Below are 17,239 nucleotides of genomic sequence, written 5' to 3' on the forward strand. Positions count from 1 at the left end.
TCCGATAGCAAACATTTTGCGAAAACCAGAGCACCTAAAACGAAATCGTACGATTTGGCCCAAATCGAATTCGAAAAAGAATTGCGATTAACGGAACATGCCTGATAATAGTTATACGGCATTTAGAATAGTCTTTCATAAGACATAATCTGTAAAGTTACATTCGAAAATGAAAACTAAATATCTTATCATCGGCAGATTAATCTTAACTAAAATATAAAATAGGAGTGGCTTAAATAAACTAAATAAATCGCTGAAAATACCTTTTCTAGTAATTTAGCTATTTAGCGATTTATTTCAGCAACCTAAAAGTAGGCAACAGCCAAACGAAGAGAAATATATTTTTTTACAATGTAGAACAAATGTAGAAGTCTAATTAAACACACGAGTGCTAAATTTACATGCCGGTTAATCCAAACATTGTGTATGTTTCGTAAATTTACGTAGCTTAGGTTGTATACCTTTCGTTTTAGTTCAAAATGGAAAATACTTAATACATTTTTTACCCCTTTTGATTCCGTCAAAAGTCGAAACATTGTATGTCCCCCCTTTCCAGAAGTAAAAGGAGAGACTTCTTGCGATGGCGGCCCAGGGTGTCCATTCCTGCGAATTCGAGGTATTCGGCAGGGTCCATGGCGTCAACTTCCGGCGGCATACCCTGCGAAAGGCCAAGATCCTGGGTCTGCGCGGCTGGTGCATGAACTCCGGCAGGGGCACCGTGAAGGGTTACATCGAGGGTCGGCCCGCCGAGATGGATGTGATGAAGGAGTGGCTCAGGACGACGGGCAGTCCGCTCTCCAGCATCGAGAAGGTGGAGTTCAGTTCTCAGCGGGAGCGCGATCGGTATGGCTACGCCAACTTTCACATCAAGCCCGATCCGCACGAGAGGCGCCCAGTTCATGAAAGATTGGGCAGTAGTTCCAGCCACAACGATAGTCAGTAGCGGATTTTTGACGGAACAACAAAATTAAACGTAAAAATAGGTTGTAAAACCATATTGTCCTAGTAATAAAGGGAATTTTGGTATTCAAGGAAGGCTTAGTTTATTTATTTCCCCTGAGCGAATTGATAAAAATAATCTGCATAGTCCCTTGGAATATCTGATAATATTCTGAAATCCTTGAATTACCGATGGGAAGTCAGTTTGGGATGTAGAGTCACAGTTCGGTGGGTTTCATTTGTTCTCAATCAGTCAACGTCTTCTTAATGATGATTAACTTGTTGTTTACTTAAAATAAGCGGAAATAATCTAAGCCAAATGCAAAACATAAGCGCGCTCTGTAATTAAAATGCATTTAATTATTGTGTCTCGCAGAGGCTCTTCACTCAATAGCCACTTATTAAAACCATGCAAATAACTATTGCTGCAAATAAAAATAAAACGTATTTGCAATACGTGCTCGGTGTGCGTCACTTGGCGCCATTTTCCCACGGTTCTAAGCTCTCCAGAACTTGTACTATATTCGATCTGTGCAAAACGCTGTGGTAATAAAACCCTGCCCGACCTTGAGTGGTAATTAGCTTTTGGACCAAAATATGGTTTTATTTTGGGGGGTTCAGTTCCAGGTAGAAGCCCGAGCCAGCGAACCACATCATAAAGTGTCTAATATTTATGAGCTCATATCCGAGACAGATAGACTTCGCAGATCCCAATCTAATTACTGCCTGAATCACATATCTCCCCGCACACATTAATCTATAATATATTATATGCAATCCCATTTGTATGTCAGCAGATTGACAATCAAGGCATCAGTCAGCGTGCCGGGCCATTCATTCGATTCATCGGGGTGAAGAGTCATGCTTCCCCCATTTAATATCTTTGTAGATAGTTCTCTTCCCATATATCATCTCGATTTTCTCCGGTGATCGTTCACCTGACATGAGTCACAACCTTTTCACATGCCGTCGGGTCAAGTTGAAATTGCAAATTCCACGAGCGAGGGTGGAAGAATTCCGATCGCGATCCCTTGCATTTTAATGCGATGTACTTTCGATTAGAATTTAAATGCTCAAGTTGAATGACTAGTTCCCAAACTATTTATATTTGAATAATTTCACTGATACTTAAGGTATAAACGTAAATAAAAGTAACAAATCTTAGTGTTTAGTAATTTTCAGAAAATCGCTTTGCTTTCATGTTATGTAGAAGTACTATAACTATTAGTTTAATGGGCTGTTAAGCAAGTGCACAGCATCACAGGCGTCAGAAGTCATTTACTTCAGCCCATTAACCGGTGATTTGCTCTTGCCGCTAGTTTGGAACGCATTTGTTGCAGCACGTTAGCTACACCTGTTTTCAGTATTTGCCGGTATGACTCAAAATACTTGCCACATTTCTCTAGGTCAAGAGCAGCAATAAAATCGCCACAAATGCGGGTGGGTGCTAGTGTGTGAGTTTAATGCAAGTCCGGCTTAGTCTAAGCTCTGAGCTAAACAAAAAGCTTAACGGCGATTACTTTGTATGGATCTTCTTATGGTGGATCATTGATAGTTTGAAATACTATATTGATACTTCCAAATGGATTGTATTTCAAAATTATTTCTGTTAAGTGTATCTGTATTATAAGAAGGCTTACAAAATGATTTCTGTTTAGTGTAGCTGTATTATAAGAAGGTTTGCTGGGATTGTGTTGTTGCTAAACTTAATTTGAGTCAAAGAATTTCGGAATCTGAGTCGCCTGTCTTAGTTTTTCTTAACACGTGAGCTGATATTATGACTTCTAACTCATTTCGAGTGAGTTGCAGCCCAGGCAGTCCACTCAAATGCCGTTTGCTTTCCCACCGCCAACTATTATTATGCGGTTGAGCTTTTCGCCTGATAAGTACGCGAATATACCTAGATACGTGTGTACGATGTAGGGGCACCCTTGCCCTCCCTTGAAATGGCCAACATGCATGGCAAAAACATTTACATACCATACTCACTCACACAAGCACAAAAATGGGGGTTCCGACTCATTTTCGTTCCCAGGTTTGTGGAAGATGCGATTGTAGTTGTTGTCGTTGGCAGTGCTAATTGCGATTATCTCACACGAATATACAAAATATATAGAGAAGTTGGCGGCGACGTCAACTGCAACGACGGCAGCGACTGCGTTCAAATTTGAATTCATTTTCGAGTTGAAAAAAAAGTGGCAAGTAATTTCGAAAAAAATTCTTACTGTCTAGTCAGTAGAGTTTTAGACGTGACACCGGACGCTACGTAGGCGGTACCAGCAGAAGGGACATTGTGTTTGTTAAGTGAAAGTGAAAACGGAAAGACACAAGTTCTTTGCCCTGCCCAAAGATCTTACAAATATATATCAACATATCCATAGAATTGTGCGATCGTGTGCGGCAAATGTACTGCCAGTTACTGGCAATTAAATTATTTAATTGCTTGCGAAAGAGTTAATAACTAAGCTGTCAACGGCGACCTTGGCAGTGTGGAATATAGATCTTAAGATAAACGCAATGCACAGTGTTTCGCTTCTGGGCTGTCTTTGCCTTAGCCTGACTTTGAGCTTCGCCAGTCCCCAGCTGAACCTGCCCACCCCGCAGCCCGAGGTCTTCTACAATGGATACACCCCGAATGTGGCCACCACTCCGGCCCAGCTTCGAGCGGATCGGGATCGCGATCAGCGCTCTGGACCACCTTACTCCGATGCGGGAGGAGGTGGCAACACCGACGACGGACTGGACGACTTTAGGGTGGGTGTGGCACATCTTTCACTTGAAAGTCTGTTTAAAAGCAGGATTTTGAATGCATATAATGTGAATCACATGAATTGTGATTTTCTATTAAAAATACATTCCACGTAGAATGTTATTTTCTCAGTGTTTAATTGCCATCCTCTTTATCTTACCTCTTGACATTCCGCTTGCAGTTTGGCCAGACGGATGACGAGCGGATGAGGATCGGCTATGCCTATCCCACGCCCCGCCTGAACTTCAGTGATTCACCCTTCAGTGGGGCTAGGTTTTCCAACCACAACTACGGACCCGTTTCCAGTAGCACCGATCGTAACTACGGCAACGATGCCAGCCTCAATGGACGCTACTCGGATGTGCCCTACTCCTCCCAAGGAGAGCGTAACTTTAATCCCAACGATCAGTACAACTACAATAACAATCCCAATGTGGAGTTTGTGGGCATCAACAATCGCAATCGGTTCGAGAATCCCTTCCTCTCGAACCAGGATCGCTTCAATCTCAATCAGGGATACTTGGAGCGGCAGCGGTATCAGCAGGATCGTCGCTATCAGCAGGAACTGGAGAAGCTGCGCATCCTGCTGGTGGAGTCGGACCAGAAGGGATCTCTGGAGTGCACCGCCAATGTGGCTGCCCAGTGGAACTTCGAGACGAATGTGAATGATTTTACCCAAACGGAAGCGGTGAGTGAGCGGATTTGGCCATACATTCGTACAAATGCCAAAAACTAGTAAATCGCGTAATTGTGGTTGAACGGCACGCGATCTTTGCGGTGCGGTGGTGGTGGTTGTCGGCGTGCTGGTGGTGGTGCAGTTTTCCCATGGCTCGTTGTCGTGGTTTTCTTACACACGCACACCCGTGAAAAGTCAGAAAAGTCGCATTCTGAAGGTCGAATCGCCTTGTCAGATTCCCAGGCAGACATGCCAATGTCATGCGTTTTCCCAACCAAACTGTTTGTGGACTAATCGGTGCTTGAAGGTAGATACATAGTATGACTGGGCCTCATGTGTTACAGCGGAACTTATCTTAAAGTTAGTTTACTTTACAATCGGGGCTTAAGTTTAAAGTATTTAAAAATAAAAAGAACGTCTTCGTTATATTAAAATAGATTTATTAAAATAAATATGTCTATCTATACGATGTATATTAATCTAGATCACAAAAGCACGGAAAAAAGCATTTCGGCTACAGGGTTAACTAACGTTTAATAATCTGAACTTCGTAAATAGATAATTAAATTGAATAAGATGTAATGAACTTCAAAGCTTAATTGTTTATAAAATGACTAACATAAGCTTATAAATTGTTAATGTGGCATTGCCTGACCAATTTACTAAACTTGCAGTGTAGTCAATAAACTATTAAAGGTGTGATATCTGATATAATTATACCCGTTACTCGTAGAGTAAAAGGGTATACTAGATTCGTTGAAAAGTATGTAACAGGCAGAAGGAAGGGTTTCCGACCATATAAAGTATATATATTCTTGATCAGGACCAATAGCCGAGTCGATATGACCATGTCCGTCTGTCCGTCTGTCCGTATGAACGCTGTGATCTCAGGAACTACAAAGGCTACAAAGTTGAGATTAAGCATACAGACTCCAGAGACATAGACGCAGCGCAAGTTTGTCGATTCATGTTGCCACGCCCACTCTAACGCCCACAAACCGCCCAAAACTGCCACGCCCACACTTTTGAGAAATGTTTTGATATTTTTTCATTTTTGTATTGGTCTTGTAAATTTCTATCTATTTGCCAAAAAATTTTTTGCCACGCCCACTCTAACGCCCACAAACCGCCCAAAGCTGCTACGCCCACACTTTTGAAAATTTTTTTGAAATTTTTTCATTTTTGTATTGGTCTTGTAAATTTCTATCGATTTGCCAAAAAACTTTTTGCCACGCCCACTCTAACGCCCACAAACCGCCAAAAACTGTGGTTAAGACTCTCCTTCTCCCTTCCACTAACTGAGTAACGGGTATCAGATAGTCGGGGAACTCGACTATAGCGTTCTCTCTTGTTTTTTTTCATAAATTTCGTAATGGGTAATAAATTTGATTTATGATATTTTCCTATACTGAATTTTTAGCTGAATGCTCAACAGCGGTATGTTGAGTTCCAGCGCATCACCGCCGAGCAATCCAAGCGGATCAACAAGGATCTCATCTTTGACCGTCGCCTCTACAGACAACTGATGCTCCAGTCGGAAGTGGGACCCAATGCCCTGCCCCTAGATGTTTTGGATAGGGTGAGTCACATCAGCACCCCTATAAAACATAATTTATAAAATAAGAGATTTTGCAGTACAATCGCCTGCTCAATGAGATGCTGTTTCTGTACAACAGCGCCGGAATATGTGCCTATCAGCAGCCCTTTCAGTGCGACCTTCACTACATACCCCAGCTGAAGGACATCATGGCCAAGAGCAGGGATTGGGATGAGTTGCAGCACACTTGGGTGGAGTACCACAGGAAAGCGGGACGCGGAATGCGGGATAGTTATGAGCAGTTGATCGACGTGATGCAGGAGGTGGCCTATACAAACAGTGAGTATAGAGTCCCTAGAAAACTAGAACTCAAAAACTTAAATCAAATTCCATTTCTTTGCAGATGTAACCAATGGCGGAGAGTACTGGTATCTGGCCTACGAGTCGGGCAACTTTCGCCAGGATATGGACATTGTTTGGGAGCAGATACGGCCTCTCTACGAAGGATTGCATGCCTATGTTCGCCGGAAGCTGAGGGACTACTATGGCCCAGATCGGATAAACCGCATAGCGCCCATTCCCTCGCACATTCTGGGCAACATGTACGGCCAGTCGTGGTCCAATGTGCTGGATATTTTGATACCCTATCCAGGCCGTAAGCTGATCGACGTCACCCCGAGAATGGTGGAGCAGGGCTACACACCGCAACTGATGTTCCAGCTGGCCGAGGAGTTCTTCACCTCCATTAACATGTCCGCGGTGGGTCCGGAGTTCTATCGCAACTCCATATTCGAGCAGCCACTGGACCGGCGGGTGCTGTGTGAGCCATCTGCCTGGGACTTTTGCAATCGTCACGATTTCCGGGTTAAAATCTGTGCGGATATCAACCAGCGGAGTTTGATTAGTGTGCACCATGAGATGGCGCACATTCAGTACTTTCTGCAGTACCGCCATCTGCCCAAGATCTTCAGAAATGGAGCAAATCCGGCATTTCACCAGGCGGTGGGCGATGCCATTGGGTTGTCCGTATCTACTCCAAGGCATTTACAGACCCTGGGACTTTTGCAACGATCCCTCGACGAGTCCAGCTATGATATAAACTATCTGTTCACCATGGCCATTGACAAGGTAATGATAAAATGGTTATTGTGAAATATTTTTAAGTGGACTCTTTGGGAGATATTTCTACTGCGAAGTATAGCTCTTATTCCATTTATATTTTCCCAAAAGTTGATTGTGATGAACACATTATAGTTACTCATACAGTATTTGATAAATGAAACCATGACGTGGCTCTGGATTCTTGAAACTTTTAGATACTTGCTCAGCGTATGGAAACTGTAATCAAATTTGTGACATTCCTCAGCTTTGCTTCCAATGTGATTATCACATAATTTTATAGGCTTAAATGGTTTTAAAAAAAACGTACATTAAGTGTAAGTGTATTAAACAATTTGTTCCTTCCAGGTGGCATTTTTACCTTTCGCATTATCTCTGGACAACTGGCGTTACGATGTCTTTAGTGGCAATGCGAATAAACGAACAATGAACTGTCACTATTGGAATTTAAGGTTTGATTTAAGGCTTCTGAATAAGAGCAAACTTCTATTAAATTATTTTATATTTCAGAGAAAAATATTCCGGGATAAAGCCCCCAGTTCTGCGATCAGAAAAGGACTTTGACCCGGGCGCCAAGTACCACATACCAGCAAATATTCCCTACATCAAGTGAGTACCCAAGATGTTCTTTATTAAGCCATTGATTGCATAATTACTTAGAAAGCATTACTCTGATATAATTATGAGCTGCATAACCAGGACAATTAAAGCGTCAGACAGCGGCTTGTTATTAGCTTTGCTATTTTTGATTGCATTTACACACAATATCAAACATTTTCCGTCAAATTGCCGGCGATTACGCGTTGCGATCGCTTGGGATCGTCGAACCGGCCATAAAGTTGGCCCACTAACATCACATAATGTCCAACACAGGCACAAAATCAAGCTTCGGGTTTGTGAAAAAGAAAATGAAATGAAACTGAAACTGAAACTGAAAACTCACATGTCTGCAATGTTTCCCGCATTCACTTTCCACTTGGCTGCCGCCAACAAGCCGAGCGTGTTTAGTTGGCCATCATTTAAATAAGCCCGGTTGAAAAACTGTTACGAAAATCCAAGACCAGACGATTTTAACTGTTCACTGCCAAAACCCGAGACGTTGACCCACTAATCTACACATATTATCGGGTTTCTAATTTCCACTTGTCAATGCCGAATCATACAATCTCCATTCATAAGACCGTTTCGCCTAAGGTTCTTTAGTTATGGTTATGAAGTAATTCCATGTAGGTCTCTTATAGCAATTAACCACACCTGGTTCTATAAAGCTTGGCTAATTTTACTGACTTTGTTAATTCACTTAATAATAGAATATTAATTACTCTATTATTGCGAAATCTTTAAATAAAATGTGTAGCTACTAACTACTGAGTTTAATGATTTCGTGAAAAGAGTCCAAAAGCAGCGCCTGAATGAAGTGCCAGCTCGGCTCCCCATCAGAGCCATTAGCCAGATTTTTATTGCAGCCATTCTTTTGGCATTAGCCACACATTGAGTTTGTTGGGCAAACGGGGGGTGGTGGCGGTGGCCGGGGGTGTCGAAGGAGAGCATTACAACACCAGTTCGCAGCTCGGGCATTGTGCTGGCGATTATTTATTGCATAATCAATAAACTGCAAACGCTACAGTTACATAAACAAAAGCTAGAGCTACCAGAAACAACTAGCCACCAAGAGAGTTAGCCCCAATATGGTAATAAAAAAGAGCTGTGCCTCAGCACTCGGCTCAACTCGACTCGACTTAACGGGTACGGGTACGGGCCTTATGGCTCAAATATCGGTTAGCAGCACATGTCCTACAAACCGACTGGAGGAAAAACGTGATAAATCCGTGGCCCACTTTATTTAACCCACTCTGCAAATTGCAGCGGCTTCAATGAAGCCGAAAATGCAAATTGAAACCCAATCTTTGTGGTCGCTGCAACAGGCGGCCAAACTGCAGCAATAAAAAAGGAGTAGAAAAACAGAAGAAACCAAAGCTAAAACCAAAAACCGAGACCGATACAGATACAGATAGCAGAAAAAGCAAACCCCCTTTTTGCTGGTGCTAATAAAAAGTAATGCCCACACCGCAAAATAAACGCTAGGAAATGGACACGAGTGCTCCAGCTCGAGGAAAGCGAAATGATGGTGTGGAAAATGTAATAAACATGTTGAACTGTCTTGGCCATTTTCCTTCCAAACGCCCCCCGTCTGTATATGCATGTAAATATGCCTGTCTGGCTGTCTTTCTGTGGGCGAGACACTTTGAATATGCAATTATGAATGCAAGGCGATGTTTACCTCATTTGAAAATTAGATAAGACATTTATGGGCAATGAAGGAACGACTTGATTCGGCTCCTCGCCTTCCATGGCTGCTTTTCTGTGGGCAAAGTGAGTTGGCTGAAAAGTGAATTTGGCCAATGCAACGCTACAGTGTGTGGGCCACGTTGCGGTTGAGTTGGGATTATCGTTATTATGGGCTTCACTCCAAAAGGGAACCATTCAGTAGTTGGAAATTGCTAAAACTCCTCAAATTCTTCTATGAGCTGTAGTTGTTGAACCTAATCAATATTCATAATCATTTCTTGAATTTAGTAAATACTCATAATGATTTCTTGAATTGTGGTAAAATTAAAATTATCATAATTGCGAATTAACTCTAAATGAAACCGCTTTAATTAGTAATTAAAAATTGTTGAATTTGTTTGAAATATCTGGGTAAACTGCACTTAATGCTCTAATTGCCTTTCCCTGTTTTGCAATTTTACAAAGTATTTACAAAGCTAATAAAATTTATTTTCATGTTCATACGCCTTTCTTGTAATTTGTATGGTGCAACTGTTGATGTTCATAGAGACGTTAGGTGAAGTCATTAATAAAACTTGAAACTTTAAGTGACTGGAAAAATGGCCAAGTTTCTTTTGGTACACTTTGCTATTGCACCAACTTTTTGAAATAAAATGTTTTTAATTATGTTGTAGTAATGTTGCTTATATAGTTAAGTAGTTATTCGCTGCGTTATTACCATCAGCATTGGCTTTTGTATGCTGTTAATGGAGTACGTGAAAGTATCTAAATAATGACATAAAATGTAATGCAAAAGTGCAGATTTTCCCTTGCTGTTTGTAAGGGAATAAGATAAAATTGAAAAACAATTGATTTTTCGTTTTGATCACTTGGATTTTCATTTATTTAATAGTGTATCGTTCATCAGCTTCATTTTGTATGAGATTTTTTGTTTGTTTTTATACAGAGTCAGAAGATATTTGGTAAATTAAGTACTTTTTATAAATCCGTTTCGTCTGCTTATGCGAACAAGCAACATTACATAGATGTATTACAAACTAGGTATAGCAATGAATATTACAAACACTAATACAATACGTTCGATTACAAACTGACTTAAATAGGCGTCTCCCTATCTCGAATATCGCACAAGCTTAAACGCTATCAGTAGTCTTATCACACGCTCACAACGCTGGGACGCTGCACACAACTGGATGGGCTGATCGTAGTCCTGTTTGCTGGACACAGATATACTCATCTCACTTGGGAACCGGAACGGGTGCACGAGTCGGGTGGACCAGAGCAGAAGAGGGGGGAGCCGCGGCTGGAGGACAAAACAGCAGCAGCAACCACATCGATGTTGCACCCAGGTGGTGTCGCTTCCGTCCATCCAAGGTTCCACACAAATCGTAGCAGTACAGGGAAGCCTCGCATCCTGGGATCCTTTGCTCCTGGATCTGTTTGGCAACTGTCTGTGTTCGATCGGGTGTCTTGGAGGGGCGGGAAGTGGGTCGGTGTTCTTGTTCTTGTTCTTGTTGATGTTGATGTTCTTGTTGTGTGGGCTGTGCGGCCCAAATGTGTCGCTTAGAAGTCTTAAACTAAAGTTCCTTTACAATCCACTCATTCACAGTGCTCACGGGTTTCGTCGTCAACGTTTCAAGGTTTTCAAGGTATCCATTTGTGTTCTATTATTGTTTATGGCTTAAGGCTAGAAGAGAGTTCGGTCTAAAAGCTATGTTCGTCGGTTACTCGTCTGGTTTTCACTGAATCTCTGTCGGTTATCACGTTCTGCATAGCAAAGTGTGTGTAGAAGAAAGGTGGTATGGTATGATATGGAATGGAGTAATGTGTGTTATGGGTTCGGAATCTTTCTTTTTGGATTTGGGAAATAGTGGAAATGGAAGTGGTTTAGCTTGCCATCCCAGTTCATTCTCAATGCTGCAAAGAAAAGCGAAAGAAGGGGAGAGAAAGAGAGAAGATTTCGATTCACCAGGTTAGTAACCGTGATATGAATGATAATCATGAGAGGCAAATTCATGCTCCACCTCGTGCTCATGCTCCACAATGGGGTGCGAATGGTGATGGATGGGGGCGTGGTGATGATCCTCCTCGATGTGCTTGTGGTGGAACTCCGGCTCCTTGTAGGTGACATGCTTCTCGTGGTACTCCGGCACGTGCTTCTCGATGTGAACATGGACGGGCTTCTCCACGGGGATCTTGACCGGGTACGGAACGTGTTTCTCCACCTTCACTGGCACTTCCTTGATCACCGGGTAGGGGGCGGGCACATGGACCTTGACCTCATAGGGCACTGGCTTCTCCACATGGACGGGCACGGGGCGATCATAGGGCACATGGACGGGCACTGGCACCTTCTTGATCACGGGCACTGGCACTGGTTTGTCCACATAGTGGGGCACTGGTTTGTCGATGTAGTGGGGCACTGGCTTGTCGACGGGCACCTTCACCGGGTAGTGGACCACCTTCTCCACGGGATATGGCTTGTCCACGTGCACGTGCTTCTCAACATTGTAGTGGACAATCTTTTCGACTGGGTAAGGAGCCGGAACATGAACCTTCACGGGCACATGGACCTTCTTTTCGACTGGGTAAGGAGCGGGCACATGAACCTGTGGACACAATGGACAAAGAATTAGAACCCCGATTGCTTGGAATTCCCAAGTGCGTCCCAACCCACCTTAACGGGCACTGGTCGGTCGTAGTGCACATGGACGGGCACATGGACTTGCTTCTCGACGGGATAGGGAGCGGGCACCTCGTAGGGAACCTTCACGATCTCCTTCACCTCATAGGGAATGTGCTTGATCACCGGATAGGGCTTGGGCACCTTGACCTTAACGGGCACATGGATGTGCTTCTCGACCGGGACATGCACGATCTTCTCGATGGGCACGGGCACTGGCACCTTCTTGATCACGGTCAGTGTCTTCTCCTCGTGCACCGGGAAGTGGGGCACGTGGTGGTGGTGGTAGTCCTCGTAATGGTGCAGTCCTCTCTTCGACTTGGTGGTGTCCACGCTGGCCGCTGCCTCGGCAGCCTTGGCCTCCGGCTCAGCCTTCTTCTCCTCGGCGGGAGCGGCGGCCTTCTCGTCCTCAGCTCGGACGTAGCTGGTGGCCAGGAGCAGGACCAAAGCCAGCGATGTCGCTGTGCGCTGTAGGTAAAAGGAGTCCTTGTTAGAAGACAGTTTGCGGTATTTAAGACTGTGGCGATTGCATTCAAGGGTGTTTTCAAGTCACTTCATATGCAGCTAGTTTGCATTTATTTAAGAAGTAAGGGAAAATGCAATGACTCATCTTTTTAAAATTCTGACAATTTTAGACCACGAAAAGTTCATGTCGGATTACAAAGATTTTTTTAAAGAAGAATTTGTATCGTTTCAATTAAAAGTTCATATAATGTTTTTTTTTTCACTATGTTTAGTGTTTGATGTTATGAAGACATTTCTGCATGTTATCACGAATTGGTTTTAGTTGTCATGCTTATTACTGAGTCCTTTAAGCCACTTTCCACTGCACACATTCGTCCTGCCAGCGATACTCACCATCAACTTCATGCTGCTGCGTTTATCCTTCGATGGACGGGAATGGAAATCCGTATTCCCAGGTCGTGTGGCACGCGATTCGAGAACTGGGCGAGAACTGATCCCGTTTTTTATCGAGGGGGATGGCTTTTGATCACTATTCCACACGTTCCGTACCACTCTAGGCTGTGCTGTAGACTGTTTGACGGTTAACGGTTTAATGATGCCAAATGCAGCGCCTGCGCGCACTTTTATAGTTGCCAATCGAAAGCCAGGCCAAGTCACTCCGCCGAATGGAATGAATGGATGCACGAAGCGAGTTAAGCCGAAGAGCATACGGCATACGGCCAAAACCATCGGCAGCACCAATAATAATCGCAATGGCCCAAAACACACGCGGCGCAGCGAATGGTGAGCGGTACGATGTTTTTGTTATAGTTGTTGTGGTTGCTGTTGTTATGGGGTTGCCTGTCTACTTTGCCTTCGGTGGTCCGCTGGATTTCGGAGGCGCGAAGTCAAGCCAGCCAAGCGCCAACTGCAGCGCCACCGTCTCCGCAAAAACCAAAAACAAATACCAGAATGGGAATCGAGTTTAAATATACCGAAATTTTGCATACCCTTTAATTAAAATTGGTTGAGCAAGCTTACTGCGCTTATTCAAAAACAAACAAAGGAGATTGTATGGAGCATGTAGCTTTAAAAGGGAAATTTTGGGTTTTGAACCCAGACTTGCATTTCGTTTTAGGAATAACGTACTGCATTCTTATATTGCATCAATAATACAAACTAACTATATGAGATGCGCCTAATAAAATAAGTTTTTCCGTTGCTAAACCATATAGTTGGCTCCTTTAACATCACATAGAAATGGTAAAACAATTACCAGCTATATTCAAATTATACTTGGTCCTTAGGCATTAGTGTATGACATTTTGAATAGATTATTCAACCATTAAAGAGTGGCGTGCCAAAGCGATCTTAAAAGTCGTAAAGCTCACTGCAGAGGCATAAAAGCAGAAATAAGATTGCAATATCCAGAGGAGACTCAACAAGTGGGGGCTGCCGGTCGACTCTTCAGGGGAATTGGTGGAGGAGCATACGAGGGTCTATGGATGCGTGCCATTTTGCTGTTTAATTCGACTACCGTCAGCTGCCGCTTATTTTTGCTTGCTTCTTGTGGCTGCCGCAAGTCAATGCACGTAAAAGGCTTGAGAAACCAAAGCCACAACGGCAACTTAAGCAGCAGGCCCCACAATTTCTGGCTGGTAATTGAATAATACTCATATGGATGGGCCGCCTTCAAGCCACTTCGAGTGATGAGCTGTTCGCTTTGCTGGCGGTTTTCATTTCAATGTTGTTTTTATGTTAATCACAGGTGATTATGTACTTGCTGCTGTTGGAGTTTTATTTGCCAGCACCTCGTAATTGGCGATTGTTCTGTGTACCGATGTAATTGTGCAGCTAGCAACGATCTTCAATGTCCAGTAGGATTAAGGAACAGATAGACCTGTTGCAAAGAATACTCAAAATATTGCCAACTACCGTTTGTAAGAGTTTTTTTTCCTACTAAACATTTATTGTTATTAATAGGTTCAGATTTTGAGGCATTACATATTCATAAACTAGTTAATGCAGTCTAGGCAATTAGTCGTAGGCTAAATGTGGTCCAAATTCACATATAAATCATTGGTCATGCTTTGAAAAGACTAATCTATTTCAGCTTTTCCTTTCACCGCTTTGAACGCTTTTCCTAATTGAATGCTTTACTAATCCTGGTTGGTTTTTTTCTCCTCTAACAAGTCTTTACCCCTTCGCTTTTGCTACACCCCCTTTTTTTTTTTGTTCGTGTCACCTGATTTTCCCCTTCCTCAACTGACCACAGACAATCCTCTGTCTGGCTGTCATCTGCATCCTTTTACTTTTTCCCCACTCGCATTATGCCATTATCCCATTCACCGGACCCAGCCCCAATGATTCCAGACCAGTTTCCGCGAGGTGGGGACTCAATCTGCTGGAAATGGAGAGTGTGTCAGTCGGTCATACCGTTGTGGTTGTGTCACTGCTCCACATTGGAAGCACCAACCATAACCTAAGACAAAAGGCAGTCACATGGAGTAGAAACAGAAGCTGGCGAACTAAGACGCTACTTCACTCCAATCAAATTCAATCCACTTCCATTGCTGCGTAATTAATACCACTAGCACCGTGGACAGTAATGCGAGTCCGAGTCCAAGTGGACCCTGGACGGGGCGGGTCCAGTCTTAGTCCGATTACCTTCCTCGTTATTATGTCAATGGGTCTTCAGTCAGCTGTGGTTTGGCACACATATCGAGTGTAAATATATCACACTTAAAGCATGGATAAGAGTGGATAAAGTGCGCGCCATAACTGCTATTTCTCTTGATTGGTTACGATTAGGATATACAAGTACTACGATCTGCACAGGATTGCGTTCATTGTTGATATATACTATGGCTGTATATAACTAACCATAAGTATCCATATCCATATCCGTATCCATATGTAAATAACTATCCATAAGACTAATTATTTTCATAATAATGAAAGTAATCATATTTGGCATTTCAAAGTTCTTTCTTTTATCTTAAATCACTGTAATGATTACTGTAATGATTTCTTAGTGCTTAGTGGTACTTTTTACATATTCTAATTGATGGTATTAATGGGACTGAAATACCATTATTAAACCTAATTTTTAAGCTCTTTGAAATGTAATTTCTTGTAGCCAAGCTGTGGTCTTGCACTCATGTCTAGTACCTTCTAATCCAAGACTTGTTACGATAGCAAATATTTTCTCGCTTTCGTTGCATGCATGCAACTTTCGATTTCGTTTCGATTCGCGTTTGTTGCATGTCTTGACCACATTGTTCGATGCACATTTCCACGACCGTGCGAAAGAGATGGCGCACAGTCAGAAGAAAGAGAGGCAGAGACTGGCGCTTGGAGGCTGCCCCAGCTGATGGTGATATTATGTCATATGTTCGTTTGCAGTGGCGCACGCCTGGCGTCAGAGAGATGATTTTATAGTACATTGTCTAAGCCGCCATCAAAATCGGTTGGTGTGCACTTACTTCCTCGACTTAATTACCATATGCCGCCATATATATCAGCTCCATATATGCATACTATCTCTGCGCCATTGTATTGGCACGTCTTTGAAAATCATCATTCGATTGGAGCTTAGCTTCTTTGTGGCGATATTCAGGCTGCAGCTCGTTTGTTTACATTGTTTGTGGCCTGACCTTGCCGCATTTGGCGATCAACTAAGCTTTACATAAATTCACTCATCTATAATATTTTTTCGGTGGCTCTTTATTCACCGACAAAGGTGTCAAAGTTGAACCAGCTGTCGATTGATCATCGATTCTTCGATTTGCATTCGCTGCCTGATTTGTGTAACAATTTATTGTCTCCGCTCGAGCATTCCATTCCACTTCGTTCCCATTTCGAGTTGTGATGTCTCAAATATTGGACGACATCCAGCAAAAATAGAGCTATAAGCCATGTAGGCGAAATGACAGTTATGACATTTTATGTGCCGTTTACAAACTGCCATTCAGCTCTTTGTCACCTACAATTGTGGCTGGTTGTTGTTTCGCTTGTGGTTTCCACTTGCCAAGGTGTATGTAGTATAACTGTTTTTGGGTCTCGGCGGTTTAACCGATACGCTTTTTGTTTACTGCCACTTTGGTTTCATGTTTTTATTTTTGGCTTGGGCCACCGCAGGGTTCATTGCATTACTGGTCAAGGTCGATACTTGGCTGGTTAGCCTGCCCAGCTGAGCGAAAACTTGGCTCTGAATTGGCTGCCCAATATGTGATAGTGGGAAACCTCACGAAAGTACGTCAATAACTCGGTAAGAGACCAAAATGAGTACCTACGTGACGGTAGAGATATAAAAGAATTTTTCAAACATAGTATAGATTTATAATGGTGTAGAGTATGCAGTAAATGCATGTCCCTCATAGGATTTCAGACGCACCATTAGTTGTCTACAAAACGTCAATAGTAAATGTGATGGTGTTTGCATTACAATAAAGATATTGATCTTTAATGCACATGGATTAGAAAAGATATGCAGATTGTAGACCGAATTATAAAGATTTTAAATGGTAATTATTATAAGTGGCAGCCATGAACGTCTTCATGAAAACAGAAAGTAAGACTCCTTGAACTAGAGTTATCAGAAAGGGGAAACCCCAAAAGTTCAATGCCAAATCACTGTTTGCCCACCCAAAAGGTCTATTCGGCAAACAAATTATTAACTATCCACATGATCTGTTCGAAATTCAGGTTAAAGACCATTCCAACGAACTTGCAATACGTGTAAACTGCAATCACTGCCCTCTTACAATCGGTTGGCTGCGATCAGCTCTCAACTTTTGTACT

General features: G+C 42.7%; 3 protein-coding genes and 1 long non-coding RNA gene across 4 annotated transcripts in view; 2 read left to right on the top strand and 2 right to left on the bottom strand.

Moving 5' to 3' along the window:
- The first annotated feature begins 456 nt into the window (after window positions 1–456).
- On the top strand, window positions 457–1,035 carry LOC6528179 (acylphosphatase-1). The gene has a single exon (XM_002089206.4). It carries the CDS (start codon window positions 581–583, stop codon window positions 941–943), a length of 363 nt encoding a protein of 120 aa, XP_002089242.1. The 5' UTR covers window positions 457–580; the 3' UTR covers window positions 944–1,035.
- A 2,141-nt stretch (window positions 1,036–3,176) lies between these two features.
- Window positions 3,177–17,239, top strand: part of LOC6528180 (angiotensin-converting enzyme) — a 42,329-nt gene continuing 28,266 nt past the window's right edge. The window contains exons 1-7 of the mRNA XM_002089207.4: window positions 3,177–3,693; window positions 3,870–4,376; window positions 5,785–5,943; window positions 6,000–6,240; window positions 6,305–7,029; window positions 7,369–7,472; window positions 7,531–7,629. Of these exons, the coding sequence (XP_002089243.1) occupies window positions 3,457–3,693; window positions 3,870–4,376; window positions 5,785–5,943; window positions 6,000–6,240; window positions 6,305–7,029; window positions 7,369–7,472; window positions 7,531–7,629 (2,072 nt within the window). The 5' untranslated portion in view covers window positions 3,177–3,456. The remainder of the gene's footprint in view (window positions 3,694–3,869; window positions 4,377–5,784; window positions 5,944–5,999; window positions 6,241–6,304; window positions 7,030–7,368; window positions 7,473–7,530; window positions 7,630–17,239) is intronic.
- Window positions 7,631–9,777, bottom strand: LOC120320835. The gene is made up of 2 exons (XR_005560417.1): window positions 7,964–9,777; window positions 7,631–7,906 (listed from the first exon to the last, which is right to left on the bottom strand). It is a non-coding gene; the product is annotated as an uncharacterized LOC120320835 (long non-coding RNA).
- Window positions 10,162–15,492, bottom strand: LOC6528181 (pollen-specific leucine-rich repeat extensin-like protein 1). Its single transcript, XM_002089208.3, has 3 exons — window positions 12,851–15,492; window positions 11,987–12,460; window positions 10,162–11,918 (listed from the first exon to the last, which is right to left on the bottom strand). The coding sequence occupies exons 1-3, from the start codon at window positions 13,184–13,186 to the stop codon at window positions 11,283–11,285; spliced, it is 1,446 nt and encodes a 481-aa protein (XP_002089244.2). The 5' UTR covers window positions 13,187–15,492; the 3' UTR covers window positions 10,162–11,282.

The sequence above is a fragment of the Drosophila yakuba genome, chromosome 2L (assembly GCF_016746365.2).
Source record: "Drosophila yakuba strain Tai18E2 chromosome 2L, Prin_Dyak_Tai18E2_2.1, whole genome shotgun sequence".
NCBI classification, from domain to species: domain Eukaryota; kingdom Metazoa; phylum Arthropoda; class Insecta; order Diptera; family Drosophilidae; genus Drosophila; species Drosophila yakuba.

Excerpts from the sequence above, each read along its gene's own strand:
- LOC6528179 (XM_002089206.4), top strand. The coding sequence starts at position 581 with ATGGCGGCCCAGGGTGTCCATTCCTGCGAATTCGAGGTATTCGGCAGG.
- LOC6528181 (XM_002089208.3), bottom strand. The coding sequence starts at position 13,186 with ATGGTTTTGGCCGTATGCCGTATGCTCTTCGGCTTAACTCGCTTCGTG. Across the intron at positions 12,461-12,850 it reads GCAGCAGCATGAAGTTGATG|CGCACAGCGACATCGCTGGC; the intron begins GTGAGTATCGCT and ends TTTTACCTACAG. Across the intron at positions 11,919-11,986 it reads ACCGACCAGTGCCCGTTAAG|GTTCATGTGCCCGCTCCTTA; the intron begins GTGGGTTGGGAC and ends TTGTGTCCACAG.